The 24,455-nt window shown below is 39.0% G+C and overlaps 1 protein-coding gene across 1 annotated transcript in view; it reads right to left on the bottom strand.

Annotated features, from left to right (window-relative positions):
* LOC122797787 overlaps nucleotides 1-24,455 on the bottom strand; it is a 626,362-nt gene that overhangs the window by 453,705 nt on the left and 148,202 nt on the right. The window contains exon 3 of the mRNA XM_044066308.1: nucleotides 13,128-13,457. Within this exon, the coding sequence (XP_043922243.1) occupies nucleotides 13,128-13,457 (330 nt within the window). The remainder of the gene's footprint in view (nucleotides 1-13,127; nucleotides 13,458-24,455) is intronic.

Raw genomic sequence — 24,455 nt, 5'->3', positions numbered from 1 at the left:
TGCAGCCATTCCTAACACTAAGATAGTACAATATGCAGATGACTCAACTTTAGCTTGCTCTGCATCAAACCTCCCTGAGCTCCAAACAAAAACTCAAACTGCCTTCTCAACTACTGAGAACTGGATGCTCCAAAATCACCTCTCTTTGAATGCTAACAAATCAAAGATCCTTCTATTCTCTCCCTCAAAATCTATCCACCTAGACAAAACCTCTTTCAAGATTACAAGCCTTGCCAACTCCACTATAGAAGTTGTTCCTTTTGCTAAACTTCTTGGAATTACTATTGACGAACACCTAAAATTTGATACCCGTACTCAGCTAAATATAAAGAAAACCCATCAGAAACTTGGCATGCTGTACAGAAATTCCCAGTTCCTCTCCCCCTCAACAAGACAGACCCTCGCCACTGCCTTCTTACTACCTTCACTAATGTATGGTGCTCCCCTACTAACCAACCTATCTTCCTCCATCTGTTCTAAACTAGAATCTTGTTACAATAAAATCTCAAAGTTTGCCACCACTTCCAAATACTTCACTCACCACTGTAAACCTCTCCACCAGCTTGCAATGGCTAGAACTCCCAAACTACCTTAACTACCTCCAACTCATCACCACTCACAAGCTTATTTTCAAACCAACTATATGCCCAGCACTAACAAACATCTTAACATTATACAACCCAAACAGAACTCTAAGATCTACCCACCAAAATCTAATCTCTGTTTATAAATCAAACCATCCCGCTGGTCAGCTTCTCCTATCCTTTTCCGTCACCAAAAAATGGAATTCTCTCCCTCCATCTCTAAGAATTTCTGAGAACTATGACCACTTCAAAACCCAGCTGCATTCTTACCTCTCCCAAAAATGGAAATGCAATTGCACTCCACCTACCTAACCTGCTTAATACATAAATACTTTATAGCACACAAAGTTTGTTCTTCCTTACACACTATTGATTAACCCTATGTACTGCCTTCATGGTAATGCTACCTCTATACCATTCTCAGAGGATTTAAACTTCTGTATTAATTTAACTCATGCTAATATTCATGCATAAAGAACTCATCCATGATAATGTTACTTCTATATTATTCTCAGATGATTTAAACCTCTGTATTAATTTAACCTTGTACTACTGTTCTCAACCACTAAACATGTAAATATGCTTTACATCCTTCTCCAAGCTGCTGTTTAACTTTTGTTTAGTTTTTGCTATTTTGTATGTAAAATTTGCTTAGTTTGTTTCTGTTTCCACTATGTATTGTACTTCATATTATGGAGCTTGTACTATGTATTATTGGAGCTTTTCTCTCCAGGCCTCCACTGAAAAATGGAGTCTTTGAGCGCAGTGGACCTCTCCGGGCCTCCACTGAAAAACTGAGACTTTGAGCCCAGTGGACCTCCCCAGTCATATAAATACATAAATACATAAATAAATGCATACATAAATACATACATACATACATATATACATACATACATACATAAATACATACATACATGCATACATACATAAATACATACATAAATACATAAATACATACATAAATACATAAATAAATACATAAATACATACATACATAAATACATACATACATAAATACATACATAAATAAATAAATACATAAATAAATACATAAATACATACATACATAAATAAATACATACATAAATAAATACATAAATAAATAAACAAACTGATTTTGGTCCAGTGTTTGTAGGTTACCTCTGTTATTAAAATATCCATGATTATTCTCTGCATTGATTTACATATCAGGTTAGTCAGGATTATGGGATGGCCTGTCCTTGTGCAGCAGAATAACTACTGCAGTCCTTCTTTCATTTAGCACAAAGCCTCTTTGGCATCTGTGGTCAAATACTGATTCTAGTGGGCCCAGTAGTTCAAGTTTCATGCTATTAAGAAGGTATCCTTGGATCAAGGCAGTGTTCTTGGCCATTGAGGGCATCTTGAGTACCTGCTCTCTAGTGATAGTTGGGGAAGTTATTGATGTATTTCCTGTGGGGCAAGATTTGGTGGCCAAGAGGTTTGCTATAGCTTCTGGTTCCATATAGGTGGCTCCATTTACAATTAATTTGGTACATTGTTATGTATTGCGTTTGAAGCTATGGATATAGCTGAAGAAAGCTTTGTGATTGTTCTTGGCCTGGGAGACTAATTTATCTAAAATATGGCATTGGTAGACTTGACTGAGTTGGTTGTTTAGGCTGAAGAGAGATTTTTTTTATCTTGCTGGCATTGCACTTCCTAATTTCTGCCATGAATTTCTGTCTTTTATTATACAACCTATTGATGATTGGATTCCACTAGGACAGCTTTTTTTTTTTTTTTTTTTTTTTTTTTAGTTGATCCTGCACTTAGTGGAGTCAGTACAGCTATTTCTCTGCAGATGGTAATATAATTATACAGGATTTTGAATGATTCTGTATAGGTGGTAGTATTCTTAGGATTTGTGGAGGGGGGGGGGCTGAAATTTTGCATTGGTGTCAGTTAATAGTAGGAAGTTTATCACAGAATAATTCCTAAAAGTTCCAGAGTTAGTCAATGTCCCTAGTTTTACCTTTACGTCAAACGAGACATCTTTATGGTCTGACTTGATCAGTGAGGACATTACAGTAGGAAGGCTGCAACATTATTCCATGTTTGTGAGGACCAAGTCAAGGATGTCTGTGCTTCTAGTGGGAGTACAGACTAACTGGTCAAATGTGTTTGTGTTAACAAAGCCAAAGAACCTTTGAGTGTGCATGTTAGGGGTTATGAATGATTCCCAGTTTATACAAGAGTAGTTAAAATCACCCATATGTTTTTTTGTTGCAATAAATGGGGGAGTGTCTCCAGTATATTCTTAGGTCATAGGGGGGGGGACCTATAGGTTATAAGAATATAGAATGGTAATTTGGAATGGGAGAAGCTTAAACAGGTCAAACTGAAGGATCAGCTTTGAGGTGTGGTTGTTTTGAATGGAGGTGGACAAGGTTGTAGCCAATATTTGTAATTCCAGAAGGGAGAGGTGCAAATCATTCATGGCAAAGCAGCATGGTTTGTCAACCATATCCTGCAATATTTTACCCCCTTTGAATGACACCATACTCTAAGCCAATTGTTAAAGTCAATTATTTTTCCTTCATATTGTAGCATCACCATTAGAGAATGCAGACTGCTGCTCAATGCTAGTCTCCTACCAGCCTGGGACACATAGTCCAAGAGCGCCGTCATGTCTCTCTTCATGTAGTCCATGAAGATAAGTCTCTGGCTGTTTGCATCCACATGGACTATGATTGAGTCATACTGGTACTTGTGGTTCAATTACCTATGCGTGTGCATGGCCTGATGGATCCTGGCCCCTGGCAGATATCTGAGTGTGACTCTCTCCTTACTTAACCTGGTGAGTAGGACATCTGTGTATCTCAGATGGAGCTTTCTATGACTAAAATATTGGGTTGCATGGTGGTGTGCCTTACGGGCTTAGAAGCTAAGATACTGTGAGCTATGGACATGTGTTTGATTACATAGAATGCTCCTGGGGTTACCGAGGATAGTTCTTATTTGTGCAATGTCAGCGAGGTCTTTGTGGTTTAGGGAATAACATTTAAGAACCTCATCATATGTGGGTCTACGTATCTGGTCCATACTATGTAAAGCTATGTGAAGTGGGTATAGTGTGTGTGTGTGTGTGTGTGTGTGTGTGTGTGTGTGTGTGTGTGTGTGTGTGTGTGTGTGTGTGTGGGCACATGTGTGTGTATGGGAGCCTGTGTGTTTGTGTGTGTGTGTATTACTGACAACCTGTTTGTTATTACATGTGCTTGTATGTGACAGCCTTGCCTCCAGTGACATTATGTAACTGCATTTCTGACACACTGTATCGGTTTATTTTAAGAATTAAGTGGCTGTCAGCCTATCAGTAAATATAAGACAATTACTGCATTGTCTCAAAACACCTATATCCACTAGGTTGGCTGCAGAGATAGCAGGGAAGTCCATGTCCATGACCTTGGATCCTTATTTCATGTACTACAAGGGGGTGGTACAGGAGCATTTTACAGAGGGCCATCTTGGTTAATGTAAGAGTACAGACTACAATCAGAACTATGTAAGACTAAACTGTTGGGACAGGGGTGCTCTTCAATGCCCAAACTAGTTGGTCTTTGTGTAACTAAGTATTGTGGAAATCTTGGGGGGGGGGTTATATGGAAAATTTCAGTTCTATGTGACTACATATATAAATGTCACTACTAAATGGTGCTGCTGCAGGATGAGCAGAATCATGGAAATGCACAAAGAAAACTGACTAAACAAAACAAATAGCCCTCTGACCAATCAAGCAGTCACACTTAAAGCCTTCCTGTGTGGTTCGCAGCTCAAACAGACCAGACTCCTTTTACTGATACTAGAAATGCTATCTCGAGCCTTCTTAATGTAAATCCGCACTACTGTCAGACCAAAGTGATTTCAGACAGAACAATCATAGGATCATAGTATCATAGGAGGTTACCAGACTAACAGCCCCAGGGCCCTTACAAGCCTAGTCAAGTTCAACCTGTGTTCTCAAGGGTGTCTGGTTCAAGCAGACACTAAAATCAGCACCTATTGCCCCTGTCTAAGAGGGACACATGTGGAAGCCCAGAGTGAATTTCCGGTTGCCCATCCAATTGTCCAAATTATGCTTAAACAGGGCCAATGAGGGGCTTTGTTTAACATAAATAGTAAGCTTGTTTCAAAGGTGGGCAACCTCTGTGAGACAAATCTGTCCCTCCAGCAAGTTCTGTTGATGTCACATACCAGGTTAGGGTCCTTTGAGCGAGAGACCCGTGTGCCATTTGACTTGCGAATGTGCAGCATTTCCATTACAGCTGGGTCATAGATTGCTCAATATGCAAGCAGAGGTCACCTCTGAGCAGTCTGTATAAGACCACATAAGACAGATCTTGAAGACCATGAATTTTCTATGTAAGGAACCTTTGTTGTCTCTCCAATTGCTGCAGGTGTTTGGAAATGAACATAGCAAAGGCAGCATTGTACTCTATTATTGGCCTGATGAGGGAATAGTACAAGGGGGTTAAAACTTCATTTTTTCTGGAGGCAATGCTCTTACTTATGAGGTGAGCAATATAAAATGCCCTTCTTACCACTGTGAAGACATGGTGATCGAAGTTAAGATTGCTGTCAACCTGTGTTCCCAGATTTCTCACCTCTGTGTGCTTAGGGTATTGCTACTGATGTGGCAGTATGTAGGAGTATCACCCCTGCCGAAGGGGATGGCAATGCATTTTTTTAGTTTAAGACCATGACTTTGGCACCCGTCATTAGCCTGTGTAAGATCTTCTTGCAGAATGTTGACATCACAAGGGGTTTCAATGATCACTTCCAGTTTGCAGTCATCAGCAATCTTTGTCAGTCACAGTCCTTTAGTTTTAGCCTGTACTTCGGAGAAGTAGATTACAAACAGTAGGGGTCTGAGAACAGATCCTTGTGGAACACCACTGGTTACATGTCTGCTGGAAGAGGTGGAGTCCCCTATTTTGACCATATAGGTTCTATCAGTCAACCAGTTTGCAACCCACCTTACAATATATGGGTTGATACCTACCAAGGTGAGTTTATCAATGATGCCTGAGTGGGGAATGTTAAAGGCCTTGGCTACATCTAAATAGGCCGTATGTACAGATTTTCCCTCATCTGGGGCTTTGGTGACTGTCTGAAAGAAGTCCAGCAAGTTTAACAGGCATGACTTCCCCTTGACAAGGCCAGACTGAGTGGAGTTGAGCATTTGGAGATTTCCTATATCTTAGGTCCATGATGATTCATTCCATGGCCTTGATAATAAGGCTGGTCAGGCTAATGGGTCTATAGTTCCCAGGGTCTGGGGATGCACCCCCTTTGTGCAAAGGGATTGACGGTAACTGTTTTCCATTCTGCTGGGATGAAGCCAGTGCTTAGGCTGTGATTGAAAAGCGTGCTCAGTGGTGATGCTAATTCCTGATTTAACCCATGCAGAACTCAGCCTTGGATATTGTCTGGTCCCATAGAGGCTGTGTTTTTGGCCTTGGATAGGGCATTTAAGATGTGCTCCTCAGATATACTAGGTGAGGACAGGTGTTAGGGATGCTTTGGGGTACATGCAGTGGGGACAGGGGAGTGAAGTTTTCACTAAACCTGTCAGCCAGCAGGTTTGCTATATCCACAGGTTTTTATATATATATATATATATATATATATATATATATATATATATATATATATATATATATATAGATAGTACCATTAACTATAAGTTCTGCGCAAATCTGGGCTTTACTTTTGAGGGTACAGATGTAACTAAAGAATGCCTTGTGGTTATCCTTAGTTAGGGAAGCTAATTCGGATTCATAGTTAGCTTTGGAAGACTTCACTAGGAGTCTTATTTGCTTGTTTAAGTTGAGGAGGGAGTGTTTCTAGTTTTGAGACAGTTCCTTCCAACTCTTAGACAGCAATTTCTTTTTCCTATTGTATAGCCTTTTAATGGCAGTTGTCTACCAGGCAGGTTTGTTTTTTTTTTGAAGATCTTGCTTTGGTTTTGGTTTGGCAGAGTCAATAGAATTGTGCAGGTGCTTGTATAAAGCATTGGAGTATAACTCAGCATAGGTGTCTGTTCCATCAGTGGGGGGAGGGGCTATGAAGCTATTTATGCCATCATGTCAGAGGCTGTAATTGGCCTTGGAGAAGTGTTTTAGTTTAGTTGGTGCTAAGGTGGCGGGTCTTGTGTTATAGTTACTTCTAACGAGACTGATTTGTGTTCAGATCTCACCAAGGATGACCACACACTGGGGGTGGTGCAGTGGTCCCCCATGTTGGTGAGCACTAGGTCCAGCATGTTTGAGCCCCATGTGGGTATGTCAAACAGATGGATCAGGGCACTGGAGTTAACAAAGTCCAGGAACTTTTGGGCAAGTGAGTTAGAACATGCATAATTTACCCAGTCTATGGATGGGTAATTAAAGTCACCCAAAGCGAAGGTGTTTGGTTGTATCTTGATTGACTCAACTAGATCCTAGTAGGCTAAGTGGATGTCCTGATTCATGGAGGAGTCCTATATCTGGTGATGACCTGAAGAGGGGTCTTACCTACAGTCAGTTGCACCTGAAGTAATTCAAGTGAATAGTGCTGTTTAAGTAATCTAGTGGTGCATTTAACTTTAATGAATATTGATACACCACCTCCTTTAGTTCTCGCCTTCAGTTTGTGGTCTGAATGTGTGGAAGGAAATGTAACCTGGTATAGCTGGAGTGTTTTCCACAGCCTTAAACCAGGTCTCAGTGACTCCACAAATGTCAGCATCTTCCAGAGCGAGGACTGCTTCCAGTAAGTGCAGTTTCTGGTTTAGACTCCTAGCATTTATCAGCATAACCTTGAGGTTGTTTTTAAAGGTATTTTTACATCAGGAACTTTGTTCTTGTGACACTGCCTAAAAAAGCACTATGGGGATGGCAAGAGCTTTAGCCAGTAACTGAAATCCCAGGGGTGACAGATGAAGACCATCTCTGGCAAAGCATTGAGGTCTGTCAACCATGTCATCCCAGGCTGAAAGATACTGGATCCCCTTTGAATGACACCAAAAACTAATCCAATTGTTGAAGTCAATCATTTTTTGTTTGTATTGAGGTATCATCCTAGGCAAAGGTAAAATGCTGCTTAAGGCTAAGGATATACCAGCCTGGGATACATAATCAGAGCTCAGTCATGCCTCTCTTCATATAGTCCAGTGAGGTACATCTCAAGTCATTCACACCAACATGAACTATGATGGAGTCATAACAGTGCCTGTTGTTGACAGACCTGAGTGCGTCTTTGATGTGGAGGATCCTGGCACCTGATAGACAGCTGACCATGACCTTTTCCTTATCCAGCCCAATAGAGGGACATCTGTGTGTCTCACAATTGAGTCACCTATGACTAAGATGTTTTTGTGTTACTCCTTAGTGGCTTGACTGGTGAGATGCTGGTGTGTGATATATTATGTGCACTATGTTCTGCAGAGGATGTATTATGTGAAGCATGCTTGTGTTTGGGACATCTCTGATGTTTAGATAAGTTTCTTGTAAGGACCTCAGCATATGTAGGTTTATGTGTTGGTTTGGTAGGTGCAGGAGGTGAGGTGTGCATGCTGACAACATGCATTTGTATCAGATGAACTGACTGGTGAGTGAGAGAGCCTGGATTCTAGGTTCTTGATGTAGATGCATCGCTCACATAATGAATTTGTGTGGACTAGAAGAAGTGGGTTTGTCAGTGTACATGAGCCAATTGCTACATTGCCTCAGGATGCCCATGCCAACAAGGGTGGCAGGAGAATCTGTGGGAAATTGTCCATCCATAATGCTAGGTAAGTTGATGTGGTCAGAAAACAGGAAGGGAACAGGAAAGACCAAGTAAAGTAGAGGACAGAAGAAGTGGAGAAAAAATAGGATGGGCTAGTGGGTAGGATCTGTGTCGGTACATCAGGAGCTTCACTGAATGGATCACCTGTCAGTGAGGGACAATCACAAGAACTCACCAATGGAGCACCAGCAGAGTACTAAGGGAAAATTTGCAAACAAAAGTGTTTGCGTCTATAATCACCATGCACAAACCAGGTGCTATGTAGCAAATGAGCAGAAACTGATCTAAATATATTAACCAGTAAAAAAACTCAAAACTGAACCCTGTTTCAGCAACCTTCAATCAGATGAGTTCTAACTCCACACTCCTGCCACTAGGGTGCAGGGGAACCCTGTCCAACAAAAGATGGCCTGTTTTAGTGCTCAGGTTATACAAACAGAGCTAGATTCAACAGGTCTGAATCTAGTCTATTCTACAGCAAACAAAGTGCAACAATTTCAGGAAAGAAAAAGCAGTTCAAATAAGCAGTGATATGGTAAAAAGGCATTTCAAAAGTGCAATATACAGTGAAATATTCAACTTAAGTTTTGCTGAGATCAGCAGAGAAAATAGCAGCAAGGTCAGGGAAAAGCAACGACACTTTACACTGAGAACGTGCAGAAAACAAAATAAATATTTATTTACATTTGTTTACTAGGAAATTCCAACTGGACACAAGTCCTTTTTCAGCAGAAGCCCAGGAAGAAAAGCTCCACAGAATAAATGAGCAGCAGAGTACATGAACAATTGAATGTACATACAATAGCAAATAATACATATTGCAGCAAACATTAGCTATACACACAATATGAAATATAGTAATGAACAGATATACCAATATCTAGCTAAGGCTAGGAATAAAGGTAGGATATATATACAGATTGTACTAAGCTCAAATGGATACTGTTCTAAACTCATAAACCTAAATCTTATATACAAATATTGCACTAAACTCAAACAGATAAAGCAGATGTTCCACATGAAGGTGGAACAAGCTAGAAGGGCTAATGGGATGGAAGGGGAAGATAGAGGAGTAAGAGAGGAGACAGTGAGTAGTATTCGTGGTGGTGAGAGGAAGCTAGGTGTAAGTCAGTTAGATATGTATTTGGAGTTGAGATGAAGTGAGGTAGTTTAGCATGTTATAACAGGTCTGAGAGATTGAGTGAGGAGGGAAGGGGAGGGTAAAGGGTGAGCCAGAGCCTGCAGAGGAAGGAATGCAATGATCAAATGGTGTGAGGCAGGGTGGCTAGGGGAGGGGAGAGGAAGGGGATTTAAAAATGAGTGTTACTAGTCGGGATTGGTGCATGGGCATAGCCAGGGACTTTTTTAAATGAGTTTTTAGTGCAGTCTTGAAGTGATTGCAAGAAGGTAGTGTGGTTATAGAGGGAGGGAGAGATTGTTTCATAATCTGAATATGTTGCTGGAGAATAGTGCTTCTTTTGCTGATTTCTTGGGTTTGGTCACTAGAAGTAGATTTTTGCTGCTGGTGTGTAGTGGTCTAGTAGAGCAGTAGGGCTGGAGAAGGTTTTGAAGGGATGGGACTTTAAGAGGATAGTTTACTAACTTGTGGGCAAGAGAGAGTTGATTGAGATGAAGAAGTTGAGGGAGTTCAAGCCAGACAAGTTCTCTAAATGAGATACAATGGTGGCTGTGATAAGATGCACCAGTGGCAAATTTAACAATTTTATTGTAGCAAGACTTGAGCTTGTTTAGGTCTGTTTGTCTAAGGTAGGTAAGTATAGGAGAGGCGTAGAGTAAAGTGGATATTAGGTGGGAATTGTCAGCAGAAATTCTGGCTGCTTTGGTGAAGAATTGTTTGTTTCTGTACAATGCACTTAGTTTTTTGTAAACCTTTTTTATGGTAAGAGAAATGTGAGTGTCAAATCTGAGACTGTTATTAATCTCAACACCAAGTAGTTTAGTGTGTTCTGTTGGGGAGATGATGGTATTGTCTTTGGCTAGAATATTAAAGTGGGGGATAATTGGGCTAGATTTAGTGGGTTGGAAGATAAGGAGTTTAGTCTTGCTCGGGTTGAGTAATAACTGGGCATTAGATACCCAGCTTTCTACAAATGAAAAGGCTTCCTGTGTGATCTTGTGAAGTTCAGGTATAGTTGGGGCTGAGCAGATGAGGGTGGAGTCATCTGAATACTGTATAAGAGAAGCATGCTTGGTGGCTGTGATTAGATCATTGGTGAAGAGTGACAATAGTAGGGGACCAAGGATGGAGCCTTGGGGAACTCTGAGTGTTACAAAAAGTTGAGGAGATAGTTCATTACACCAGACAACTGATTGTTGGAGGCCAGTAGCTGATTGGGAAAAGGATAGGTTAGTGAGAAGAGAGATTTGAAAATACAGGAGCAGTACTTTTAAATAACTTATAAAAGTGCCAAAATCAATTTAAAGTACTTTTGTGCTAGGGTGGCACTGGATACACACCAGATACTCGGGAAACAGTGGTGTGGACCCTAAGGTATGTGAGCTCTGTGGAAATATGTTAAGATCTGTGCAATGTGATGAATAAATAGAAGTACTGAAAACTGAAAAAACAAGGCAAATTAACCCTATGACCAATCAGGAAGTCTCTCTTAAATCCTTCCTATGTAAGTCCCAGCTCTGACAAACCAGGATACCTTCTTCTATACCATTAGACATATAGTCCCAGGCCTTCATAATCTAAAACCACACTTAGTTAGCCCTAAGTAAATTCAAACAGGGCAATCCAACAAACTATCTAGAAACTCACTTTTAAAATAACTACAAACCAGCAGCAATGTCATTGAAAAGCAATGGCATTTTACAGTACTAAAGTGCAGAAGAATAAATAGATAATTTGAAAATACAGCTGCAGTACTCTTAAATATCTAATAAAAGTGGAAAAATAAGTTTAAAATACTTATCTGCATTAGGATGGCACTGGATACAAGCCAAACACTCAAGAAACAGTGGCATGCACACCAAGTGTTTGTGAGCTCTGTAGAAATGAACCAAGAGCTGTGCAAGCATGCCAAATTTATGCAGGCAGAGAAAATTGATTAAGCAAAGCAAATAGCCCTCTGGCCAATCAAGAAGTCTCACTTAAGGCCTTCCTGTGTGATTACCAGCACAGACAAGCCAAGCTACCTTCTACTGCCACCGGAAATGCAATCCCAAACCTTCTTAATGTAAAACCACACTACAGTTAGCCCAAAGTGAATTCAAACATACAAACAAACTAGCTAGAAACACATGCTTTTAAAATGTCTACAACACAGAGAAACCAGCAGCAAGGTCAGTGAAAAGCAATGGCACTTTACAATGAAAATGTGCGTAAAAATACAATAAATAATTCAAAAATACAGTAGCAGCGCTGTTATATACCCTGTAAAAGTGCAAAAAAAAGTCAATATGAAGAGTGCATCTGTGCTAGGATAGCACTGAATACAACCAAAACATTAGCCATGGGGTGTGCTTATATTTTATTCTAGTAATTGGTATGTTCTTCTACACCGCATGACTTTGACATGTAAACAGATGTAGGAAATTGGCAATTTCATAAATAGTCAAATATGGAAAATGCACATGTACTACAGATAGCAAATTGGTGGGATTTGGGAACATAATATTAATAGACTGCATATGGAAAAGCAAAATTACCTGTAGAGTGCTGAACAGTGATGCAAAAAAATAGGCATTGATATATGCATGATGGGTCTGGAATGCAGCATTCACAGGATTCAAATATTGTTAGACTAAATATATGGTATATATGCTAGATATAGGACATGGATGCAAACAGTTATACAAGAGCAGCGTAATGAGATAAGAATGTAGGGGAAAGCAGTGTACTGGTGTCTGATTTTCTAGAAGGTTATTTACAACCATATTATGTATTAAGTTTTTTGCATGAAAACTGTAATTCAGTTTTATTGGCAGTAGTAATGTTTTTTATTGTTTATTTCTGCAAGAAAATGCCTGTCAGTTTGACTGACAGAGTAATTACTGTTCTGTGTTGTCTACTTTGATGTATTTTAATGTGCTGATCATCCACTGGAGTTAGTTACTCATTTTTGCAATGTTCATTTTCTGAACATTCGCATTGAATAAAACTGCATCGTTCAGATCCTGCATGTCAGAATGATGTAGCCTAATGATCGTTACAATGATACTAGTAGTACAAAATCCTGCAGTCTGAATGGTAAAATGTGCCCTGTGTCTATCACTAGTTAATTATAACTGAGGAATGGTGTTTAAAAGTAAGTAGTAATATTTATAACATTCTAGTACTTATTTCTGGTCAGCACAATGGTGCAGTAGGCAACATTTCTGTCTCAAAGGGCCTGATTCTGTGGTTCAGTTCCCATCTACCATGCACTGATCGTGGACCTTGCATTTCTTCCCTGTGTCTTTGTGAGTTTTTGAAACATCTCTCTAATTCTTTCATACCTCAATGATATTCTGATAAAATTGATTGTAGATGTGTGTTTTTTTCTAATACCTATTAATGACCAGGTTATATGATGGCTCCTCCCACAACTTTGAAAAAGATAAAATAACAATCAAAATAAATGAAGGAATATGCATTTCAAGTTTAAACTGCATACTCATACATTTTTACAGACTGTATTCACCTTCAAAGTGGTACTAAACTCACCCATATCTTGCAACAACACTATATGAAATATGGAGTAATTTCTAAAAACATTTACTTTCTCATACTCACTAAACACCAACCTGCCACTTGGAGTTTAAGTGACGCCGTCTTGTCACTTGATGGTGCGAACACATAGCATTGATATTCTCCTTCATCTGCAATCCCAACATCTGGTAAAAACAGGGATGCATTCCCCGCCTCCAAAACTGAAGTGAACAGCTTTGCTCCAGTCCTGTTCACTTCAATATGGCCACTGTGGAAAGTAATGACAACTTGTCCTTCTCGACTCCACTTTACATAAAGATACCGAAGTTCTATGTGAATCGTACTTTCAAATATACAAGTGAGAGTGATGTTTTGTCCAATCCTAATAAATGAAGGTAGCATTTCTGTAATAATTTCAAGTGATTCTGTGAGAAAATAGAAAAAAAAACATTGTAAGTATCTCAGTTAGTATGTGTACATATAATATTCACAGGAACTGTATGCAATCAGTTTACAGTGTATTCCATTGAAATTAATTCTTTGCTCTCATAGCCTTTGTATTATCTGCTATCATATTTATTCATCAGAACCTAACTCTGAAATCAGATGAGAACATAGCAGTTTAACACTCATAATTTAGTACAAATCAAGTCTGGCAAAGTTATAGTCAAGAAACGGATTTTTGTCATCATTCAGTTTTCAGCAGGCTGACAAATGGGGATGAATCACATCAGATTTCAATGTAAGCCCCAAGGTATCTTCAAAGTATAGCAAAACATGATGATGAAGTGGCTTTGGCTGCGAAAGCGCTCACCTGTTTGTTCGGAATAAATCTTGGATTTTAACTGCTGTGTTCTAGTGCCTCCTTTGCTTTTTGCTGTGTATCTTCAAAGTATAGTTTTGCTGTGATATCTTCCTCAAATTGATATTTCAGTATAATAATACTTCAGATCCCTTGCCATTATGAAATTAGCAGACATTAGTCTCACTCTTCAAATCAATTAGGGTGCCTCTGCTGTGGAGAAGTACTTGTTCTTGTCTGGGATTCATAAAACATTTCCACATCATGATAAGTGAATTTTCATGATGAGTGGGCATGCTCAAAGGGTGTGCGATTCAGTCTCCGTGATATGGCCAGGTCAAGCAGCATGGCTGAGCATGGTATATGCTAATGGCCATAAAATGACATGGTAATGAGCAACATTATGAAAACAAGCCTCTCTGAGTATGCTAATGAGGCACAGCAAGAAGGTAGAGTGAGTCAGAAATGTATACATGACATGCAATGGGGTTGCACTTGCATCATATTTGAACTTGGTTGAATGTTCATGTTCAGATTATGGAAATTGCTTAGTAATGATGGGAGTTGCCATCTCATTTGGAAATGTGTATCTGCAAGATGCTGTTATTGTTACTGTTTTGCCTGACGATGTCCAGTGTTGCCCCTGGAGGCAACAGGTCATACAAATGTGCTTAATGTTTCATGAACTCCATAATGTAAACATCATGGACCAGTGCTGTATAGAGAATGTGACACTATTCAAGAAAGTGTGGAATGTGTCGGCCTCATCTGCAGCCGCATAGGAGTCAGGGAATACCTATCTCAGTGAATACTAAGGTACGTGTCGTTTAATGTATATTAGCTACAGGGGCCTTTCAATGACCTCCTGCAGACACGGCTACAGTATCTCAGGCATCTCCTTCAAAAATACTCCATCAGTTTATTATGCCCATGCTGCAGAATATGTGGAGTATGTGTGGTTCCCACATACTCCAGAGGAAACATACCATGAGGGATTTCTATGATAAAGTCCATTTCTCTGAGGTACTGGGGGGCAAAGACTATATCCACCTGGTGAATTGGGAAGGAGGTGTGTAAACTGCAAAAGGGTATGAGTTCATCAACTGCCAGCTTGTCTGAAATACATAGGGTATAATCTACAATGTGTATGCAGGCCACCCAGGCAGTTATCACGGGTCCAACATAAGGCACATCTATGACCTGTACCAATAGTGTATGAGTGTCTTCCTACTGAGCTATCTTGTTGTTGATACCAGATATGACCTGAAACCCTGACACATGACACCATTTGGAAATCCACAAAATAAAACAGCCATGGGAACAACTGTGCCCAATCATAAGCAAGAAATATTACTGAGTATGTGTTTGGGCTATTAAAGGCATGTTTTCACTGTTTGCATTCATTTGATGATGTCCTGTGGTATGACCCTACCATATGTGCAAAAATATTGTCAATGTGTGCAATGTTACACAATATCATACTTCAGAAGCAGTTACAACCGGTTGGGCACTTGCAGGGCAGCAGACAGAACTCATCAGGCAGTAGAAGCTGGGTTAGATGAGGAGTGAGTGTGGGAGTCTGCTGTATGGAGTGATTATTGCAGACCGTGGCAGGTGCAGTATGTCACGATACTGGCAAAGAGGCATCAGACTACACATACCTTCAGATCATACCAGACTGTGTGTATTCATGCATAGCTTGGTCATGTTGTGCATCAGACACATGCAACCAAGGTAACAATGTACAAAGGGCAGGGCACAGTTATAATTATTTACACAGGTGGGAAGAGGTGCAGAGGAGTGGAATATAAAAGTAAATGTGCTTTTGTGTATCATATCAGTTCTGAAGGACATTTAACACACTTTTTAAGAAGGTCGGTGTCAGTGGAGGTATGGCATGCCACAGGCTGTGGTGGTGTGAGCAGAGGTCTGCAGAGTCATAACCATGTTCTCACAATGATTATCAAGATGTTAAAAAAATTTAACAAAGGGAATATTTTACATGGAAATTGGAAACCCATACTGTTTAGTTGCCCTTGTTGTTTTTTACTTATAAACTATCACACTTTGCTGTGTTAGGCACTTTTTGTATGTATGATCTTACAGATGCAATTGTAGTATTTTATTCAACTACTAAATTCTCCACATTTTTTCAGTACTTGATCAAGCACTAATTATCCAGTTCTCTCCAAGTAGTTTATTTAATCCCGTTCTTTAAATTACTCAGTGGTCCTTATTAACCTATTTTTATTCTGCTTTGATCCATATGACATCAAGGCATCATGAGACCTGAAAAGATTTTTTGTAAAGTGCTATGACTTGTCATAAGTGTATGACTTCCTGAGTAATTACTAGGAAGACTTGATGCTGATACTGTATTCCTTGATGACAAGTAAGCTGCCCTTAGATGTACTTTAAAATGACTTTTTATTAAGTTAGACGTTGCCCGTTCGATTCTCAGTTAGAGCGTCTTCTATGTGGCGACATGCGTGAATGGGCGTTCCTTCGTTGAAGGTTGTGCGTTAGGCCCGGCAAGCCAGCACGTAAAAATCTACTGCCAATCATTAGCAGACCAGAGTTCTGCTGTGGCGACCCCTAATCGGGAAAAGCCAAAAGACACAACATTAGCAAGAGCCAATAACTAAATAGTCCAGGGGTGAAAATAAATGTGCATACAATCTGCCACTACAATATTTGAGAGCTATCTAGAACAACTTTTTGATAAAGCCAAGAAAATTCAGCTGGAGAAGCTCATAAGTAAATAAAGTAATTAATTACTTCGGATGTACTTCAAGAAAAATCTTGATGATTGGATGGGTAATAGGAAATTCACCCCGGGGATCACTTCTGTGGTTCTACTTGACAGGGGCACAGGAAAATAATTTTCATGGGTGGCGAAAGACAGGGTACCTTTTTGGCTAGGCTTGTATAGTCCCTAGGGCCAATAGCCTAGTACCTACCTATGAAGCTATGAACCTGTGAACATTATTAGACTAATTGTGCATTTGTTCTGTCTGAGTGGGAAAAATAGCATCCCTCTATCATACTACGTTACTCACCTAGAGATGTACCTTCAGGGCTGAACTGACTTTATAGTTCATGAGAAGCACAATACTATGACACTTATAAACTAGTTTAAAATGAACGTTTATTCTAATTATGTGGTGGTTTCTACTGAGAAAGCATTGCATCTAGTTCCAAGTTCATTTAACCAACATAATATTCCAGAAAACTGGTACAACATTATTTTATTTTATTTATATATTTAACATTTGTTAACAGGGAAAGTCCGACTTGGGACAAAGCCAATTTTCAGCAGAGGCCTGCGGAGAAATGCTCCAGATGCATGGTATATAACTATCTCTCTCTCTCTATGCGTGTGTGTGTGTGTGTGTGTGTGTGTGTGTGTGTGTGTGTGTGTGTGTGTGTGTGTGTGTGTGTGTGTGTGTGTGTGTGTGTGTGTGTGTGTGTGTGTGTGTGTGTGTGTGTGTGTGTGTGTATATATATATATATATATATATATATATATATATATATATATATATATATATATATATATTTATATATATATATATATATACATATAATATATATATATATGTATGGGTCTAGGACACATACTCGACTAGCATATGTCCGAATCACAAAACATCGAACACACATGCACGAAAGCGCTTAACATTGAAAAGCGCTTCTGTGTATGTGTAGTTCAAAAAAAAAAATCTACGTTTCTGCACCCCCCACACCCACCTACTTTATTATTCTCACTCCGAGATTGCACTACAGTGGGGAAAAGGGAATTTTCCCTTACCCGCACTGTAGTCCAATCTACAAAACAGGCACACAAACACGGAAGTGCTTGTCGATGTTAAGAGCTTTTGTGTATATGTGTTCGATGTTTTGTGATTCGGACATTTGCTAGTCGAGCATGTGTCCGGATCCCATATATATATATAATCTCTAGCTTAAGTTCAAGCTCTAGGAGCTTATCTCCCTGGGCCTCTACTGAAAATGGACATGTATCCAGTTAGACTAGCCCGGTAAACAAATGTAAAATAAATAAATAAATAAATAATATATAAGTTTTTTTGTTGAGTTCTACGAAGTATTTCTGGAAAAAAGTAGCGTCTTATTTTTTTAAATTATAATGAGCAGGCTAACAAATACAGTGACACAAAGCTTGACTATCAATATGAAAACAACTAACCTATACTTGCAGTGTAAACACATTATAGATTCATAGGTTCATACTAGGCTAATGACACCTGGAGTCTTTATACGCCTAACCATGCAACTCAACTCACTTTTATCCTTGAGTACCTTGGACATCTATTTGGTGGGATATGTTAGTAAGGAGGTAGCGATGGGTTATATGGAGGAATGTTAGTTGGGCATTAATTTACTTATTGTTGACCTCTGTCCATCAGTGACATGGGGGTTAGACCAGGGGGTGAATTTTTGATCTTCCATCCAATGAAAATATCTGTAAACTGGTTTCAAAACCTGCCTTATATGGTCTCTTTCTCTAAGCTCAAGTCACCTTGTGCCACAGAGATAGGTACATTTACCAAGTGCATTGTAACGTATTTGAGCACTGCACAGACATGGGAAAAACATTATAGAACACACCTGTGCACTTGCTAGTGTATGCCTCGAATGTTCTCCTTCTGTATGTACAATACTGATATTCTCTACAATGATTTCAGTGACTGCACAGTACTGTTTTTTATAATTTGTATCAGTCGGTGGACTTTCCTGTTTATCATATGGATTCAAAAACGTTTCCACTGCCAGTCAACTTATCAACCACACCTAGGGACTCCACAGTTGGATTATTCAACATGGAATCGATGATATACAAGCTATCCAATGTATGATCAGAGCAGATACAGCTTGCATTGAATCTGGTAGAATAATTGCTGTTATGAATGCGTTTATCAAGATATTATCTTCCATATTAGGCCACATATTGAGGGGTGATCAAATCACATTCATCTCCCCCTCTCACTCAGTTTTCATGTAAATAAAATATTCTCTGAGTAATACTCTAACTTCTGAGCTCATATTAAATTAATAATCTGAGTTAAATTTATTTATTTATTTATATTTGTTTACCAAGGTAGTGTACTGATCTCAATGAACCATTTGCAGGCACAGGCGGGTGAACAGGATCACATGAGAAATGAACAAAATATTTTTACAGATACAAGGATTTACTAAAAAACAAACATATATATATATATACATACATACATACTTGTATTTACAGATGTAAGAATATACAACAACATTTACTTCATTAAGCAGTTAATATGAAAACATTGATAGAAAGATGGAATTATACTTAGCAGAGCTTTATGGATAAGATTTAGCTATAAGATGGCTTATGATACAGGGATAAAAGCATATCATTATACAAAGAGGTATGAAGACATTAGAAGAGGCAAGTGAGAATACAAGAAATTATACCATGTGGAGAAAACAAAGAAAAGGTGAGAGAGACATGAGACGGGAGAGGAGCAGAAAGGAGACAAAAGGTGAGAGAGGTGCAAAGAGTAGAGGAAAGTAGGATGAATGAGAGGCAGTAAGCAAGGGTATGACAAGATAATATAAGGAAGGATGAAACAGAGATAAATGGGTGCATGAGGAAACTGCAGCATTCACGTAACATGACCGGAGTGAGTGCAGCTGCACATTGCTTGGGTGAGGAGGTGCTCCTTGAGCTGTTGTATGAATTCCAAGTAGTTTTAGACATCTCAGATTGAAACAGGAATGGAGTCCAATAGTTTAGGTGCTAGGACGGAGAATGCATGGTCAGTGCAATAAAGTTTAGTTTTTAGAATTAGTAGGGAGGGTTGAGACTGAGAAATACCCCTGAGATTATATGTGGGGGTTTTGGTGAAAATATTGTCAGTCAGAAGGGTCAATGTCTCAGGAGAAAGGGCTTTGTGAAATGGTGAGCCTAGTAGGAGGTTGGCTGTCAAATGTACTAGGAGCCATTTAACTTTGGTGAGAGTTAGGCAGTGGTATTCATTATTGGGGGAGTTGGGCGGCCACGGTGGTGCAGCGGTTAGCATTTCTACCTCACAGCAAGAGGTCCTCCGGTTTGATTCTCACCTGGGGTGCCTTCTGTGTGGAGTCTGCATGTCCTCCATGTGGTCTCGTGGGTTTCCTCCGGGTGCTCTGGTTTCCTCCCAAAGACATGCAGTAGGTAGATTGGACACTCTAAATTGGCCCTAGGTGTGAGTGTGTGCATGTCTGTGTCTTCTGTGGAAGGTTGGGCGCTGGGCTGGCAACTCAACACAGTAAAACTCCACTGCCAATCATGAGCAGACAGATGATCTGCTGTGGCGACCCCTAACCAGGAAAAGCTGAAAGAAGAAGAAGAATTCATTTTGAGGGAGTTATTAATGAACCAGCAGATTTTATTGGATATTGTTTGCAAGGTGATAGTGTTCTTTTAGGCTCCAGCTATAATAATGGGTAGTCTGTATTTGAGTTGAAATATGAGTATTCATTTGCCTATGGCACCTTTGGCTGGCTTGGTCAAAAGAGGAGATAGCCTGTTTGCCTTGAACTGTATAGTATTGATGTTTTCTGTGGGCTTTGAATAGGTAGCTGAAAGCTAAGATATTGAATACCTTGGCATTTGGCTAGACCAAAGAATGTGGTAGTTTCTATGGTGGTATTTTTAACATCTTTAAAATTAGGTGGGTGCTTTGGTTATTTATTTATTTTTTTTTTGGTTGGTTCCAAATAGCACTGCTTTTGTTTTAGATGGATTGAGTGTAAGTTTCTGATCCAGTATCCATTGTTTGAGGGTTTGGAGGTCATCTTGGAGTTGAGTTTGTATAACAGAGTTGGATTTGTTTGACATGTAGATGACCATGTCATTTGCATAAAGAATTAAAAGGTATCTGAGAGTGATAACAATAAATAAATCACAGCCACGGTGCTGGAGGCATCAGAGGTATCCATTAGAGTTTATATGCCATTTCTCAAGAAGATTATGCAAAATAAATTTAAATTCCTTATTATTTTTACTGAACAGTCCATCTACCCAAATTCGTTTTAAGGCCTTTTTTTCTTTTCCTTTAATTTGTAGAGTTGTTTTCCTACATAATATATTCTGTAATTTCCAAGCGATGTAAACTCTGTAGTACAATGCTTGATATGCCATTTGCTACTGATGTCTTATAAGCCTTCTCCAATCTCTTGTAGACTGTTCCAACAGTTTTAGATGTTACAAACAAATTTTATCAGTATCTAATTATATTGTAAATCTAAATAAAAAAGTCCCTCAGTTTGAAAGATTTAATACCTTTATATAACATTTTTCTTGTACTGTGATGTTTTTGTACAGAAAAATGTAAGCAAGCTATAGTAGAAATTTAAAGAGCACATAAACAAGCGATAAGCCCAGTGAATGCAGTACCCCTGTTTCTCATTACTTCAAGTCTTGGTCAAAGTGATGATCTTCCCTAATCACATCTGTTGATCAAAATCCACTCTAATTTAAAAAAAATGAAGCTGAAGTAAAAAAATGAGAGTGCAGTAGATTTTAAATCCAATATGGAAAAAAGCCCTCCTCGATCAATATCATTGGGTTCACCCCTACATTCCTCATTTAGTAAAATCCACAGTGAGGTCATTGCACCAGAAGCAAGGAGGAAATTCCTCATTTGAAAAGACTTATTTTTACACTCAGCAGTAGTTACAAAATCGAGTACCACAGACAGTATATTTACACTCATTATCAGCAATTCATTCAAGAAAATATATAAATACAAACTAAAGTCAGTTCAGAATCATCTTCACAAATGCTTATGGAGAGAAAAAACATATCATTTTGCCTACAAGAGTCTGCCTCTCCTTAATGTTATGAAGTCTTAAAGTTAAGTGACATCTATACTTCCAAATGACTTAGTTTATAAAAGTTACAAAGTCATTAATTACAGATGACGTGAACAGGCCTCTGTGTGGGAAAATATAAGCTAATGGTACCAATAATTCTGATACATACCTCCTTGTTCTACTGATAGGTTTATAAGTAAATGCCAGACTAGCTGCCCTTGGGGAACATTTTTAAGTCTAGCCAGTTTCTCTTGGTTAGAATCAAACCCTGTACCTCTCACTTGTCCATGAGGTAAACAACTTAATCATTATGCCAAACCATACTGTTCATTATGTATGCAACTACGGGTATGTGTATACCTAATAAGATTTTGATTAAACTAATTTAAAATTTAAATGTGTTATTAAACAATACAGAACTATATGGACTGATAGAATGCAACTGGTAGCATGTAACCCAGATTTTATGATCAGTGGAACTTTGACCTAGTAAAAGTATTTAACCAGCACGATTTGTGAGGAAAGGAATAATTACTCCTTAGTAACCAGTATTACCCTGATAGGTACAATATACGATACTCTCTTAAAGCCATATGACAAGAACTTGCAGTTATTCACAAAGTTTTTTCTTACCTTTCAAATTGTATCCATTTTCTTTGTAATATCTTTTTATGACTGAATGCATGCCAACAGCCAATCTGATTTAAAATTGCCAGTAGTATAAATGCCATATGGTACAAAATATGGCAGTTTACTTTTATACATGTAGTTTGTACTCGTACAAAATGCATAACAAACTTCCATTGAATGTGGATTTCTATGCATAACTTACTTTAGCTTAATGTAGTGTCTGCTGTCTGGATAGTGCCAATCTCCTATAATTTTAGGAAACACTGATTTTCTGTCATAGCAATTTAGGTAGCTTATATTGTTAATACTCTTACATATACAACTAGCTTAATATTGCCGATTCTAAAATCCCCATGCCTGTGATACTGAATGTTTGTCTTTTGGCACAATTTTGCTTGTCACAGACATAATTTTAAACTGTTCTTAATCCTGAAATATATGTAATTTCTTCTAAGTGGCCATCCTCAGCTGAAGATATTTTATATGTTTTATCCAGTGTCACTTCATGTATGCGCCATGCCAAGTTGTTAAACCCTCCAACAGCTGTGCCAAGTTGTTAAGCTTTCCAACTTTACAAAAATCACTCACAACTACAAAGGTACTGGTGCTCAATGCTAGGATTTTAAATAAAAAACTGCACTCCCTGGAAGGACTCTTCACCATGAAGAATGCAGACTTATGTGTAGTCAAAGAAACATGGTTCAGAACCACAGAAAGCACCCTGGCTATCAAAGACTACAATGCCTTTCATAAAATTTGATACCCCTCAGGATAAAACAAAGGGATGAGATTTCTCAGTGTTCATAAAAGACAAGTACACTGCTAGACTGGTCCAACAACATGACTGGCATGAGCTGCTACATGCCCAACTAACAAAAGTTGTGACCCACTTCCATAGCCTTGCTAGCTGCAGGTCCCATAATATGAGTTTGGAAAACCACACAGCCTACCTAAACCTACTGAAATCTCTTAACATTAAGCATAACACCATAATTATGGGTGACTTCAATTACCCCTCTATAAACTGGTAGACTTATCCGATCCATAATTCACTTGCTCAGAGGTTTTTGGACTTCATCAACACAAACACCCTGGAGAAATTAGTTAGCTCCCCAACAAGAAGTACAAATATCCTAGACCTAGTTCTCACGAATATGGTGGGATGCTGCTCCCACCAAAAAATGATCTCCTTTAGTATTAAAGCTAACCTAGAACCCCCATCAAACACCAAACCTGCTAAGAACTTTGCTAAGGCCATTTGCCACAAACTAAGCGATGGTTTATTAAACTTCCAAACCCCTCTGAACCCAGATGACACTGAGGCCTGCTCTGAGCTGTACATGAAAGCACTATACAATCACATTCATAGTTGCATAGAGGAAGCAGTACCTGTCCCAAACAAACCTATGATTACTGGCAAAAATAAACCACTCTGGTGGACGCTTAACATAACTACGCTATTCAACAAAAGGACAAAAATTCTCTCCAAAGCCAAGAGGAGCAGACAAAACAGTGCAAAAAGACACTCACCAGTCCAAATGAACAAATTAGAGAGCTGGTTAAATTTGCCAAAGTAGACTATGAGGCAAAGATAGCCTCCCAGGTGAAAGACAACCATAAGGCTTTTTAATTATGTTCATAACCTCAGGGGAAATGCTCAGCAATGTGCCAAGTTAATCATGAATGGCAAGACTTAGACTCAGCCTGAAACTATATCATACCTGCTGGCCAACAAGTTCAGTTCAACCCCCCCCCCCCAATCACCTCCTACCATACTCAGAGAAATTCCTGCAACCATCCCCCTACCAGCCATTACAAGGGAAATGGTCCTCACTGTGTTCACTAAAGCCAAAAACACAGCCTCCATGGGTCCCAATAAAATTCCAGGATGTTTCTTAAATAGCTTAAAACAGAATATATCTCGGACACTAGATACCTTCTTTTACCACAGCCTCCAGACAGGATTTGTCCCAGAGAAATAGAGGACTGCAACAGTTGTACCTCTGCAGAAGGGGGGTGGGCTTCAACTGACTCAGGGAACTGCAAACACATAAGCTTGACCAGTCTTATCTGCAAGGCCATGGAGAGAAATATCATGGACCTGATCAATAATAACATAGAAACTCTACAATAACTG

The sequence above is a fragment of the Protopterus annectens genome, chromosome 3.part1 (genome assembly GCF_019279795.1).
Source record: "Protopterus annectens isolate FY-2018-M chromosome 3.part1, PAN1.0, whole genome shotgun sequence".
In the NCBI taxonomy this organism is placed as follows: Eukaryota; Metazoa; Chordata; order Ceratodontiformes; family Protopteridae; genus Protopterus; species Protopterus annectens.
Note: the sequence above shows the minus strand (reverse complement) of the source record. Positions and strands in the feature narration are given on the sequence as shown.